Source organism: Centruroides sculpturatus, unplaced genomic scaffold (genome assembly GCF_000671375.1).
Source record: "Centruroides sculpturatus isolate CEXI.00-Female unplaced genomic scaffold, Cexi_2.0 scaffold292, whole genome shotgun sequence".
NCBI classification, from domain to species: domain Eukaryota; kingdom Metazoa; phylum Arthropoda; class Arachnida; order Scorpiones; family Buthidae; genus Centruroides; species Centruroides sculpturatus.
In genome coordinates, this window is record NW_019384986.1 from 632,944 (window position 1) to 648,501 (window position 15,558).

Sequence of the window (15,558 nt, forward strand, 5' to 3'; positions counted from 1 at the left end):
TTTCTAAGATCCAAATGCTTCAATACAATACAATAAAATCTATATAAACTATTTTCTAAAATCTATATAATTTTTTACCTTATTCTGTAAATATTTTTCTGAAACTGAATTTTGTTGTTATGATATATATTACAGATATGTTTCATTAAGTCTAAATTTTTATAATTATTTTGCCTTTTTTTAATTCTAATTTATACTAATAAATAGAAATTTCATAATTTGGATTTATATTAGATATAAACCATCTATTGTTAATAATATATTTTTTTAATAATTTAGTTTAATGATTTAAATATTTATTATTATTATTAATTTTTTAAAAATTTGTTTTAGGAATTTGCATCAAGGTTACGATCACAAAATTCCTCAACAGGTATTTATTTACTTATTTAAGAACTGTATAACAAACTTTTAAAAGATAAATTTATCATTTAAATTTATATATTTTTTAAAATTAATTATGATAATGCAAACTCTTTATTCTTTTATGAGAGGCATTCATAAAAATATACTATTTTTATTTTTAATTCAAAAATAATTGATTTAGATAGTTTATAAAATGAAATACATTTATTTTTAACCAAATTTGCAGTTTTTTCTTCAAAGATTAATCTGTATTAAAACCTTAAAATTTAACTATTTTTTGTTAATAATTATATGACACAATTTATTACTGTTTATTTCTAAATTAATTGTCTTGTAATTTCCCTTCCAGTAATTGGTTTATATTAAATATAAAATGAGTGACATTATCAATGAAGTTTAAAAACTTTCGAAATTTTTTATTTATTTTAATTATTAGTCTATATATTATTGATAGCTTAAGTATATTTTTAAATTTTATAACTAATTTTGTTATCTTAAGACCTAAATACATGCATTAGTACTTGGAAGTTAAATACTAAATTATATGAAATTAATAAAGGAATTATAAAAAACAAATATATAGAATACTAACAAAGTCATAAATAAATGCTTTATGCTTGCAACTTGAATGTATGATATCCAAAATTGAAGGGTTCAAAATAGGCAATAAATTTTAAAAAATAATAGTTTAGATTACAATAATAAAAATAGCAGATAAATTTACTTTTTATTATTACAATGCATTCTTATCAAATTGTTCTTTAGGAAAAATGGAAATTTTCAGTTCATAATTAATGTAGAATCTAAATATTTTGGTGTTATTTTTATTTTAAATAAATTTACATTGTTAATTCTTTTATTTTATGAAAATTTATTGAAATAAACTCATTTATTAAAGAAATCATAATAATAATTTATATTAAGTTAACAGGCTTGTCATTTTTCAATTGCTTAAAATTTTTATAGGTCAGTGTATACATTTATAATTTCATTAATTTGTTTTTATTAAGAAAATTTTACTGTATTTATACTTTTTACTTTAAAAAATATTTATGTATATATTAGGAATGCACGGATGTTTAGCTCTCCCTTTTGGTGGTCGTTCAACAAGAAGTTCCTCCACAACTGTACATAGTCCTAGTTCAAGCCCTACAAGAACACAGAGTGCACAAGGTTCTCCTACAAATACACACAAACCCTGGAGACCACGTGCTCGATCAGCTGATGAAAGTACAAGAAAAATTGTAAGAATTAATATAATTGTTTGAATAGCAAAAAATTTATTAAGCTTAAAATTAGTCTTTATTTTGTAAATATTCTGTAGTTTTACTTGACAAGTTTATTTGAATCTTGAATGTGTATTATGTAAGTTTTTAACTTGATTACATTTAAAATGTTTTTAGTATTAAAGTGTAATCTTCCTGTATAACTATATAATGAAAGTTGATGCAAATTCATAAGAATAAAATGTTCTGCAAACTCAAATGCAATAAGCAGATTAATTTTATTGTTAATAATGTTTGCTTAAAACAGTTTAATAATAGTACTGTTCCAATCATCCATATATCAAACTGAAACCAATAAGTGTTTGCAATAGTGATTATTCAAGTTTTTAGAACATCAGTATTCTAGATAAATACTGAATTTTATTGACATATGTTGAATATTGATATTTTTTTTTTATCAACGATGAATGTTGGTAATTGAATAATTGTGTTTATCAACTTTACTTTCTTCAACATAATAATTTGCCCAGCTGTCAGAAAATAACATTAAAATTGTGGAGGAGATTGTTTCAGTTCTCACAATTAGTACTATGCTAATAACCAATATATCAGACTAAAACCATTAAATTTTCAATATTAATATTGATATTTTAGATTTTAGAATGCTTATATTGATATTGTAAACATTTATTGGTTTCAGTTTGATATATTTGTTTCAATCTCCTCAGCAACAACCCCTTTTAGAATTTTAACACTAGTGCAATTTTCTGACTTCTAGTGAAATTTTTATGTTTAAAGAAATAAAGATGATTATTATAATTAACAAATATCAAATTATTAATATTCAACATTAAAATAAGTCTATTTTTCGGTATTTATCAATTATCAATATATTGAATGAATCTTTATCAACCCCATTATTGATATCAAAATTTTGGTTTAGTACAGCCTTATTAATTAATAGCTTACAAACAGTTTTTTTTTTACAATTTATAGTGCATATGATGTACAAATGATTTTAGTAATTTTCTTGTTATATAGCATTTCTAGTAATAAATATTTTTAAGAAATATTTGCTACATTTATTAAATACAGGTAGCCCTCGGTTTACGCCGCAGTTCTGTTCCTACAAAAGCTGGCGCAAATCGAATCGGCGTAAAACGAACCCATATTTGCATTGAGGTATAGGGTTAGGTTCCACATAAGTGAAAAATACGCAAATAATTTTGTTTATTAATACAATATAATACAAAGTACAAATAAATTTAATTTTTAAAATGTATTTTATCATAAAATAAATTTAAATGTTTTTATTAAAAATTTTAGTTTCGGATCTCTTACATTTTTCTGAAAAAGTATCCATCTTTAATTGTTTACATTTTTGTTTACTTTCATTGAGAATTTCGGAATATGGTTGAATGGATGCGACGATGCTTTTTTTTACATTCACACTTCGCTTCCAATCATTGTCTAACTCACAAAGTTCATCCGTCAAACAGTCGAAAGGATACGTTAACCCGACATATAGCTACGGACGAGCGGAGACACTGATTGGTCGACCACTGGTTGCCATAGCGCATATGTAAGGTCAGTTTGAGCGGGAAAATTAAGGATAGATATCGTCTGGCCAACGAGAAGTAGATTTGTCTCACTAATGATAGTTTTTGATCAGCGGAAGTGCTACTGCGTCGTAAGGTGTTTTCCTGAACGAACTGATACGGGATAAATTCAATGGCGCTATGGATTCGGACGCCATTTATTGGACTATTAAGTTTGATAACTTGACTCATGGATACCTAAACATTTAGTATTTTAATATTAATTTAATGCAAATGTATACATACCCAATAATATTAAACAGAAAAAATAAATATATTCAATAAAAATCTTTGTTTTAACGAATGTACAATGTCGTGGCTCGGTAAATACGTCAACACTGAAACGAAAATCAGTCTGGTATAGAGAAAACCGGGGAATTACACAGCAAAATCATGAATTGTGCAGCGGGGTGTTATTGTGAATCAGCGTAAACCGAGGGCGAGTACTACATTTTTACTTATTACACACCGGTTAAAGGTTCACTTTTTTATAATTTTTTGTTTGTTATATATATCCTGGTGCACGGTTCTGGATTTATTTAATTTTTATTTAGTCAGTATTACTGCTAAATTTAGTAATTAACCACAAATATTCTAAACCAATAGTTTTAGTATAAAACAGTTACTTTTCTTGATATATATGTCATAATGCAGCTATATAATGAAATGGATTATATTATAAATATAGATGCAATGTAACTTATAAAATTAAAAATTGATTCTTGCTATTCTGAACTACATGCAAGAATTAGCTATCAATGATTATTTTGCATCTAACATAATTTTCAATTTAACAAATATTCATGTATATTTTATGAAAAAAAATCTGTTAAATAAACAATAATTTACTAACTTCAATATCATCATCGTCCTCTTCTTCATCATCGTCATCTTCTTTGGCTTTCTTTTTCAAAACGTATAATTTTTTCCATTGTGTAGTATCTTCTCCTTCTCCTGGTTTTCTTAAATTGAATTTTGGGACAGATCGCTTACTTTCTTGTTCTCTCTTCCATTCATCCAAAGTCATTTCCTTTGGGCCTTCTTCAACAGATTCTGGATTTTCTTCTATAGTAGTTGGTTCATTCTCTCTAATTAAAAAAAAAAACACATTTAAAATTATTATAGATGATTATTTGCAATTTATGTGTATGTATATATATATATATATACACATAAACAAAACATCTGTAAATGTATTACTACTGGTGTATATATTTATCACAATAATTTATATTATTGTTCAAAATAAAATGAATAAAGAATATTAGTTCGTAATATTGATCGATAGCAAAATAAAGGTTAGATTCCAAACAAAGGATATATTATAATCTGTGATAATTTTAAAACTAAAAATTGTACATTCATAAATGTTATATCGAATTGTACAGAACAATATTTCAAGTCGTTCTAGCTAGTTTCAAGAACAAACTACGTAACTGGAGAATGTTACTTTTAACAAAATGTTACAAATTTTCACAGATGTCAGTTCTGATATATTATAATTTTTTTTCTATCGAATTTTTTATTGAAACGTAATTAAAAATGCGTATTTAAAACTACAGATATTAATATATGTAACGTGATTTTTTTCATATGACTATAATGATAATTTGATTTTTGATGAATTTTTAAAATAATATCAGCTGACTAACCTATATTGCCTTAGGACAGATTACAACATAAACAAGATGGTGGTGGTAAAGGTTAATACTACGAAGCAAAAAGAAAATCGAAAACCATGAAATATTCTTATGTCATCTATGATATTAAAGTTGTTGATTTTAAGCAGAATTTTTGAAGTTAAGAATTTTTTATGTTTGTACTTACCCTAATATAGCTTCATGCATATTCTGTGCAATTATAGTATCTTCAGTTTGCATCCATAATTCACCTGCTCCTGTTACTGATGAACGACCCAACTCCATAAAGAAGAAGCAATCTGAATGCCCACATCTTCGAATGCTCATCAACTATTAAATGACAACACAATTCATTATTGAAAGAATGCTTGTAACATATACATTTCATGGAAATCAAAAAGTTTCCACAAATAAAAATTAGATAGTATGTTTAATGTAAATATTTTTAATGATTTAACCTATAGGAAAGAAAAACAAATCCATATTTGTTATTGTTTTAAATGTCAAATGTGAATTTAACATATTGACTGCTAACTACAAGTTAACTTATAAATGACTGATTCTTTTAGGATGTCTCGTACAAGTTATCTTGTGAAATGCAANAACAGTAAATTGTTAGAAGTTGTTATTAAAAATAAAAGTAAATTTAATGATTTTTTTTGGTTATAAAAATTAAATAACGGACTTATTACACACCGGTTAAAGGTTCACTTTTTTATAATTTTTTGTTTGTTATATATATCCTGGTGCACGGTTCTGGATTTATTTAATTTTTATTTAGTCAGTATTACTGCTAAATTTAGTAATTAACCACAAATATTCTAAACCAATAGTTTTAGTATAAAACAGTTACTTTTCTTGATATATATGTCATAATGCAGCTATATAATGAAATGGATTATATTATAAATATAGATGCAATGTAACTTATAAAATTAAAAATTGATTCTTGCTATTCTGAACTACATGCAAGAATTAGCTATCAATGATTATTTTGCATCTAACATAATTTTCAATTTAACAAATATTCATGTATATTTTATGAAAAAAAATCTGTTAAATAAACAATAATTTACTAACTTCAATATCATCATCGTCCTCTTCTTCATCATCGTCATCTTCTTTGGCTTTCTTTTTCAAAACGTATAATTTTTTCCATTGTGTAGTATCTTCTCCTTCTCCTGGTTTTCTTAAATTGAATTTTGGGACAGATCGCTTACTTTCTTGTTCTCTCTTCCATTCATCCAAAGTCATTTCCTTTGGGCCTTCTTCAACAGATTCTGGATTTTCTTCTATAGTAGTTGGTTCATTCTCTCTAATTAAAAAAAAAAAACACATTTAAAATTATTATAGATGATTATTTGCAATTTATGTGTATGTATATATATATATATATACACATAAATTGCACACATAAAAACATAAAAAGCACATAAAAACATACACATACAATTATAAAAAAGTACAAAAATAGATGTAAATTACAACAATAACTACTCAAATTTAATTACTTGGTTTCATTGTTTTCAACTGGCAATGATTCATCTCCACTCCGTTCACCTAATTCTGGATTTTCATCACTTGGTGGATTCCACTGAACTCTGAGAATAAATTAAATTTCAGAATAAAATATAATTTTCATAAATCAATTTTTACTTGAAAAATTTATTTATGAATTTAAATTTAAAAAAAAATCAATTTTACAAACTAAACTTTTCAATTAATTAGAAGAATAACACTTTTTAGAATTGAAGCCCTTGGGACTTACCATGTTTCTGAGGTAATTGAGTTTGAAATTTTAAAAAAATCCTAAAATGAAAAATCCCAAAACAATGAAATGACAGCCACATCTACAAGCGATGTTCTGAGAATAAAAATATTAACACATTCATATTCATGAGATTTTACAATGTTTTCAAACATTCAAACTCAATTTTCTCAGAAATGTGATTCTAAGGGTTACAAGGCCTATCCCAAAGGCCATCAATTGTTAAATTATTACAATTTATAATAAGACATTTATATATAATATAATATTATATATTATATTATATATAAATATTATATATAAGTAATTTATCCTGTTATTAAATCCACAATCCTAAAATTATGTGAATTTGAAAAAAGGATAGTTATTGTTTATTAATAAATTTTGTAATCTGTCACAAAAGTATAAATTTATTAAATTTGTCCCTTAATAAATTTCCTGAATGTCAAATTATCAAACTGGAAAAAGAACAACGATAATTCTATTAACTGGAAATTAACTTTTTAATAATTTTGATTGTGTAATAGAAATGATACTATTTGAATTATTTGCACTTTGCTTTCAGTTTTAAGTAGTTCACTAATACCTGCCCTCAAATTGTGTGTGTGAAAGGTACTTTTGAGTAGTTCAGTAAGTTAAAATTTTAAAAGTTCTCACAATTCATAATATTTTTAACATTTTGAAATATTTTAAATTTAAATGTAACAATTAATACACTACATTATACCAGTTACTTAAAATATAACACAGAGATTGAACCAACGCTTTACATGAACCAGTGATGATGAAACTGATTGGCAGGCCAAATTGTGCACAAGTCAAATATTTTGTATATACAAAAATACAGACCTATTTCTATCATTTGTAAGTGATGTACGAAATACGCATACAAGCTGGATTAACAAGTGCCTATTTTTGTATCACTACTTTTAATACATTTAATTGGTATACTTGAACCTGAAGTGACATGTTTTTATCTATAACAAATTTTCACTCACACACACACACACCTCAAGTAAAACACTTACTCCATTTCATCCTTTACCATGCCCCAATTGTGTGCACCAGCACCTTCTCTTTTTTCCACAAATTTCACACCACTGAAATAAATTAAATATCATCAATTTCTGAAACAAATTATACTGAAAAATATAAATTTATTATTAACAGTAAAATCTTTATAATTACTATAATATATACTACCTAATTCAGTTATTTTATTGTTTGTCATGATAGTTTAACCCTTTGCTGCTAATAGATACATTTTCATATATAGAGGATATTCCACACACATCTGTTCACTTGTACAGTACATATCCTTTTATCAACTTGTTTTTGCTATATGCTTGGTAATAGTTTATACTATGACATATTAATAACAATCTTTTAACAAATTGGAAATTGCATAAAATTGTTCAAAGATCATGCTAGTTGTATATATCTGTTCCTTTCTGGAAAAAGGATTTACACACAGATGTATGCCTCATAGGAGGTAGATTATCAACCATGGCAAAACCCAATTCTCGATCAAATATTTTAATAACAGACATCTTATTCCAAGTGTTTACTGTACAATTACATTTGCACCTTAAAAAATAACTGCTATTAATACTAATAGGCCAATTATGAGGAAAAAAATTGCATCAAAAGCATGTTTTTCAGAAATTTAACATTTTGTGTTCTTTTGTATAGTTTTACCTGATGATTAGGTTTGTAATGCTTTAGTTAAATGAAAAATCATAATAATTCAATGCAAATATTTGAATTACAAAATATAAATTATTAGAAATTTTATTTTATATTTCATAACCACAATACTTTTTTTTTTACTTGAAAACATCTGTATTTCCATAATTGTCGAAAATTTAAATGATAAAAAAAACAATGTTTAAATAAGATTTGGATATGTTTGGTTATTTAATGAATGGCTACTTCATTTATTTATTAATACAGAACTGAACCCAAAGAAAAATTATTTAGATATTTTTTAGTTAAATGTTTTGAATCTTGTAATTATTTTTTAAGAAAAATTTAAAAGTTGGCCAATGGTATTAACATTTTACAGAATAAAAATATCGCAAAATAAAAGATTGTCCCCGCGTGTGAAAATTATTTTGGATTGNAGAATCGATTAATTTTATGAAAGAAAACCTTTCAAACAGCCGTAGTCCGTAAACTATGATTCCTACAAAATTGATTCATAAAGAACGGAAAGTATCTACCATCTTATAGGGGGATCTACTGTATTTTTGTTTCCAAATATTCAAGTTACTTTATTTTCAATTGGAAAAATTTGAGTTAAATATCTGGAATGAACTATTCTCTTATACCTGACAAATTTTTATTTTTGAAGATAATACATATCATAATTTCAGTATTTACAAATTAAGATAACTTAAAAACATTACTAATAAACTAAATGAGATCTGTAATAACAAAACTAATACACTTTAGAAAAACAATCAATTTACCGACTGGCATCCGAGGAATGAAATGTCTTCAATCAATTAGTATTTGTTTACACAACAAACTGAAAATCAGAAAAATACTTGCCGCTTAGTGTCCCAAGTACCACAGGCATTAAATCTTTAGTCAATTTTTTTTAGTATTTAAAAAAAATTAACTTTTTATGTATGTTAAAAAATAAAATTCTGTAATATTGACAACTCTACAAATTAGTGATTAGTCTGACACAGCAAATTTATTATAGAAATATGAATTTTAGATGACAAAAATATTTTGTTTTAGAAATCAAGTTTTAGTTTTAGGAGATGACAGCTGAACTGAAGTTTACTGCTTTCATTTTTATGTGAATAAAGCAAAATTACACAGAAAGGGGCAAAGTTATTTTTTTAAAAAAAGCATAGAAACAATTTAATTTGTGCATTATTTATTAGAAAGATGAGATACATTGGTTAAACAGAAGTTAATATTTTACTCATTTAGCTTGATTACATGATGCAACTGAGAAATATCTACCATCAAAATGCACCAGAATGCATTCATATTAACTAGTATTCTCTTCGATAATATCAATGGCACTAAATTTTTAGAACAATTTTTCATTCGAAAATGAAAAAGTATACAAGAAAATAAAAACACACACACTGACTTTTGAATCCAAAGCAGTCACTTTATAATTTAACCAGGCAAAAACAAAAGCAATAAAGGGGGAAGTGCATCTAGGCATGCAATTTAGTCCTTAAATAAACAATATTCTTTTGACCAAATAGAAATTTAGATATTAAGATAGTAAGACAAAAAAGTTACAGCTTATAGGAAAGCGAACATTTAGGCAAACTTCCTTGGGAAGAATTTTGAATCAGGTACTGAATGAAATTCTGTATTATTTTTTTGATAAAACCAAATTTGTCACGTGGACACAGATTTCGTGCTAATTTTCCTTGACTCTTGTTACTGCTCATAATTACTAATAATAAAGTCATTACAAAAAACCACAATAGCACCATGACAATTTCATTTTTATTTTGACAAACTCAATAAATCAACAGATGCAGAATATAACTTCCAGTAAATTCGACCAGATTTGACTTGAAAGCACATCAGTGATGATTGAAGTAGTGACGGCGAGACAACCACTCACCTATGTTTGTCTGTAAGCTGTATGGGACATAGGACAACAAACCAACATTTAAGACAAATCAGTGGTAACAACTACCATTTATGACCCGATTCTATTTATGATCTTTTAAGCAACGGATGCACGATTTTCCGTTACTAACTAGTTAATGACTGACAATGTCTTCCTTGTTTACAGGATGACCAGCAACAAGTTATATTAGCATATTTTCAATGCTGAAAACATTGGGACAATAAGAGTTCAATACAAAAGGCTGATCTATTCAGCCTCTGTCACAATGAGCTGCAAATAATCTAAACATTGTTAGGCTTCTCCAATTTGTCCATCAAAACAATTTTTTTACGCGATTTCTATATAACAAGAAAAGTTTTGAGGACAGTTTTTGTAGAGTGCCAAACTTTAAAGATGTAGCCTGTGGATAGGACAGAGGTATTTAGGCTGTAATTAAAGAAGGAAAGTCATTCCAGTCATCCACACGAGGAGCGAGTTGTTCTGACTTAGGGCCCTTTGCACCTCCACGATTCATTCCTCCGCGACCTCTTCCTCCTAAACCACGACCGCCTCTTCCTCTTCCTCGACCACGGCGAGAGTCGCTGAAGTTTATCTGAATGTCAACCAAATGTCTTTGTCGGCCTCTTCTACCAAATTCTTCTTCCTCCTGTAAGATAACAATTTTATAGCAACAATTCAAATAATTTTTCCAGTTTTATAAGAACTTAAACTTACAGTTCAATCAATGTAACAACAACAGCTCAAAAAGTAAATTTACATAATTTAAGAAAGTAAATAAAATGTTTAACAAAAACCAGGGCAAAGTTAAAAATGCTAACTTTGATTAGTGGTATATGACCTCAGAACAAGAATAATCCAAGAATAACCAGTAAGTCCTAATTTTAAGATAATTAACAAAACATTTTACACAATATTACTCATATTTCCTTCTTTTGTTTCCTTTTTTTGGGTCTGGAATGTAGCAACAAATTTGACTTAGATCTGTATTGCATTCGATAAAGCAGTTAGTTCTAAGCAAACTCCACATACCAAGGCTATAACATCAAAAACCAGACCTAGATCATTCTTGCTCTGAGGTCACCCATAAGTAACATACTAAATCCCACATTAATGTACAGATTCTTGTTCTTTTACCATCAGTTTTTACTTAATAATTTAGTTGAAAATCAAATTCTTAAATTAAGACTTCTAAAGACTGGCATTCACGATTTTGTTTATATTCAAGACCAGAAGTCAAACCATAAAGAAAAAACTTACAAGTCTCCCTGCTTAATAAAAATGAAATAGTAGTAACTCCCCTTAAATATTCTTTAAAATCTAGGTTTATACATATAAGATATGATACAGTACTGAATTCTGCTGATAAAATACAATCTGATAATTTTTCAATCAATCCAATCCTCATTTCTGTCCATATTCTACAAGTGTTGGTAAAAAAAATGAAAGCCTGAAAGCTCAATAGTTTAAAAAATATTCACTTTGTTCACTAACTACTTAAATTCAAATATAAAGATATAAAAGTTTACAAAGTGATTTAACCTGTCCTACATTGATCCTGAAAATTTTCGGGTTGACCTCTGACATGCGTGGGCAATCCCGAATATTTCCGTGTTTACATTGGAACGTTTTTGATACTAGATGTCGCTTTTTGCGTCACAATTATTATATCAAAACAAACTTTTAAAATAAAATTTTTTTTGTTTTTATATTATTCAATATATATATATTTTGTTTGTGAAACATAAAAAAATAATTTTTTACGATATAGTAAACACAATTTTTATTTAAAAAAAATTTAGGCTTAAATTGACGAAAATTCAACATGGCATCACAGGCAACAAATAAAAATTTCAACATTGAATAGGTTAAGAGCTCTGAGATCTGAGCCCTAGACAATTATAATTGTCAAGTTTGCTTAGGAGAGAGTATGGTTCTTATTAAGAAAAAATTCAAATCATAATTTGAATAAATTTATAATGGAGTAGAAAAATCACCAGATTGAAAACTCATTGCCAAATCACTAACTGGCTTGAAATATTGCCAAATCTGGAAACACATCACTCACACATTACACATCCATTGCTAAACAGTGCACCAACAAGATGGCTCCCTCCAGAAGTGACAACAGCTGTAAGTCACATCACTGGTGTTGAATCATATGCTCTGACAACTGTTTTACATCAAGATACATTAATATTACTTCAGTATCATTAAAAAGATTTTATTTGAAAGTATACTATAACAACTTTCTTGGAATACTATGAAAGCAAACAGTAATTAATACCAGAGTTAATATGTTTATTAAATTTAAACAGTAAAATATTTTTCTTTGATACTTATTAAATATTAACACTATTATATAATTTTCAACAGTAAATTGTTAGAAGTTGTTATTAAAAATAAAAGTAAATTTAATGATTTTTTTTGGTTATAAAAATTAAATAACGGACTTATTACACACCGGTTAAAGGTTCACTTTTTTATAATTTTTTGTTTGTTATATATATCCTGGTGCACGGTTCTGGATTTATTTAATTTTTATTTAGTCAGTATTACTGCTAAATTTAGTAATTAACCACAAATATTCTAAACCAATAGTTTTAGTATAAAACAGTTACTTTTCTTGATATATATGTCATAATGCAGCTATATAATGAAATGGATTATATTATAAATATAGATGCAATGTAACTTATAAAATTAAAAATTGATTCTTGCTATTCTGAACTACATGCAAGAATTAGCTATCAATGATTATTTTGCATCTAACATAATTTTCAATTTAACAAATATTCATGTATATTTTATGAAAAAAAATCTGTTAAATAAACAATAATTTACTAACTTCAATATCATCATCGTCCTCTTCTTCATCATCGTCATCTTCTTTGGCTTTCTTTTTCAAAACGTATAATTTTTTCCATTGTGTAGTATCTTCTCCTTCTCCTGGTTTTCTTAAATTGAATTTTGGGACAGATCGCTTACTTTCTTGTTCTCTCTTCCATTCATCCAAAGTCATTTCCTTTGGGCCTTCTTCAACAGATTCTGGATTTTCTTCTATAGTAGTTGGTTCATTCTCTCTAATTAAAAAAAAAACACATTTAAAATTATTATAGATGATTATTTGCAATTTATGTGTATGTATATATATATATNTTTTATTTTATATTTCATAACCACAATACTTTTTTTTTTACTTGAAAACATCTGTATTTCCATAATTGTCGAAAATTTAAATGATAAAAAAAACAATGTTTAAATAAGATTTGGATATGTTTTGGATATGTTTGGTTATTTAATGAATGGCTACTTCATTTATTTATTAATACAGAACTGAACCCAAAGAAAAATTATTTAGATATTTTTTAGTTAAATGTTTTGAATCTTGTAATTATTTTTTAAGAAAAATTTAAAAGTTGGCCAATGGTATTAACATTTTACAGAATAAAAATATCGCAAAATAAAAGATTGTCCCCGCGTGTGAAAATTATTTTGGATTGCCAATGCATTGAAATGACAGAAAAGAAACAAAAACAGTTTTTTTTATACATTCATGATATTTTTAGTTTTAAAAATTTATGAAAAAAAATTAAATTTTAACCAAATATTTTCCTTGCAATCATATTTAGCTAACTTATGAACAACAGTAAAAACAGAACACAGTCTTAGAATGTATATGTTATAAATTTAAAAAAAAGATTACAAACTTTACTAAATATGTAGTTTAGTAGTTAAAAAAAAATTTTTTTTATAAAACTGTATTTAATAAGACTTCAGATTAATTTGTCAAAACATTACACAGTATAGAATTAAATATAGGAAAATAATTACCTTTTATCACTTCCACTTTGACGATCAAATTCTCTTTTACCACGATTATCATAATTGCCAAATCCACCANTCAACAGTAAATTGTTAGAAGTTGTTATTAAAAATAAAAGTAAATTTAATGATTTTTTTTGGTTATAAAAATTAAATAACGGACTTATTACACACCGATTAAAGGTTCATATAAGTAAAAATGTAATACTTCAAAACCCTTTCCGAGTTCTTCAGGTAAATCAGCTGGATCTTCTAAAAAGAATAACGAATACAAGAATTTTTGAACAAAATTGAACGATGTAAATTTCAAATGTCCAGTTCCTCTGCTCATCAATTCCCGTGTCGTGTTTAAAAATGTTCTGACTTATTGACAACTGTTTTGAACATTGTTGGCTAACAAATCAAAAATCACACAACAAAAATAAATTTACATGTGTATGAGATGTAATAACCAGAACATAAGTGTACGTGTTCCCGTATTTTCTTTGAAACTAAGAATATAATGTTAAGTTTGTAGTAAAGACTGCCAGGCCATTAAAAGACCATTCTCATTCTTTGAATTAATGCAGGAGGATGTGTTGTAAGCTTAAAAATCTCCATTGCTTCCAACCATTTGAGTGTGGGATGGCGACTTAATTTTGCTCCTGTGATGTCTGCCACAATTTCAGGATCCGTGGCGTATGTGGAGAGCAAGGTTATACATCTATTGTGTTGTATATCCAACTTAGAATCAACAAAACGGTCAATGTGCATCAGGTTAACCAGTTGTTTGCTGGATACTACCATTGGAGAAACCAGTTTTAGTTAAATTGTTGCTGAGTACTCCAGTTGGAGAAAGTGTCAATTTTTTTTTGTAAATAACTAGTTGGTGGCAATTTAAGCACTGATTGGCTTTTATCTACATAGACTAAGTCTGTTTCAATGTATAAAGATATTTGTTACCACCCTGTATTTTTAAATTTACCCACAAAACTCCTCCTTTCCATGTCAAGTCTACGGGAGACCATTCTTTCATTCATTGAACAATAAAATCATTGTTCGCATGCCTGTTGAGCTCTAATTGGTATATTACAGCTAAATGACTATCAAACAATCCTTTAAAAAATAAGCATAGACTTGGGTTTGTGGAGTGGGAACTTTCTTGGAAAAAGTCATACCTTCTCGGAGCTACATTGTCAGATACAAATGTAAGCAAACAATTATAAATCATTACAATAGAGCGTCGTTTATCCGAAAGCTGGTTATCCGAAATGTCCATTATCCGAAAGCATTCCAGTCGGCAAATTTAAATTTTCGTTAGTGCTGTGGCGCTGCAATCTTCGGATATTTCTCGGGCTACTCAAATATTTTACGTTTTTGATACTAAATTAACATCTGAAGTATAATTTTTATTGTTTTTATATTTTTCAATAAATTTATTTTGTTTGTACAAAATAAAAAAAATAATTTTTAACGATACAATAGTCTTCGTTAGGCTTAACATCGACGAAAATTCAACGCGAAGCGACACGCAACGGAGAGAAAT

General features: G+C 26.9%; 2 protein-coding genes and 1 long non-coding RNA gene across 3 annotated transcripts in view; 1 reads left to right on the top strand and 2 right to left on the bottom strand.

Moving 5' to 3' along the window:
* Window positions 1-252: 252 nt before the first annotated feature.
* On the top strand, window positions 253-1,591 carry LOC111632904. The gene is made up of 2 exons (XR_002757947.1): window positions 253-373; window positions 1,432-1,591. It is a non-coding gene; the product is annotated as an uncharacterized LOC111632904 (long non-coding RNA).
* Window positions 1,592-3,945: 2,354 nt separating this feature from the next.
* Window positions 3,946-8,148, bottom strand: LOC111632910 (intracellular hyaluronan-binding protein 4-like). The gene is made up of 7 exons (XM_023377438.1): window positions 8,081-8,148; window positions 7,627-7,698; window positions 6,342-6,431; window positions 5,911-6,145; window positions 5,018-5,160; window positions 4,044-4,278; window positions 3,946-3,963 (listed from the first exon to the last, which is right to left on the bottom strand). The coding sequence occupies exons 1-7, from the start codon at window positions 8,146-8,148 to the stop codon at window positions 3,946-3,948; spliced, it is 861 nt and encodes a 286-aa protein (XP_023233206.1).
* A 1,323-nt stretch (window positions 8,149-9,471) lies between these two features.
* LOC111632911 (plasminogen activator inhibitor 1 RNA-binding protein-like) overlaps window positions 9,472-15,558 on the bottom strand; it is a 74,555-nt gene continuing 68,468 nt past the window's right edge. The window contains exons 5-6 of the mRNA XM_023377439.1: window positions 13,057-13,291; window positions 9,472-10,857 (exon numbers count right to left, since the gene is read on the bottom strand). Coding sequence (XP_023233207.1) covers window positions 10,633-10,857; window positions 13,057-13,291 — 460 coding nt within the window. The 3' untranslated portion in view covers window positions 9,472-10,632. The remainder of the gene's footprint in view (window positions 10,858-13,056; window positions 13,292-15,558) is intronic.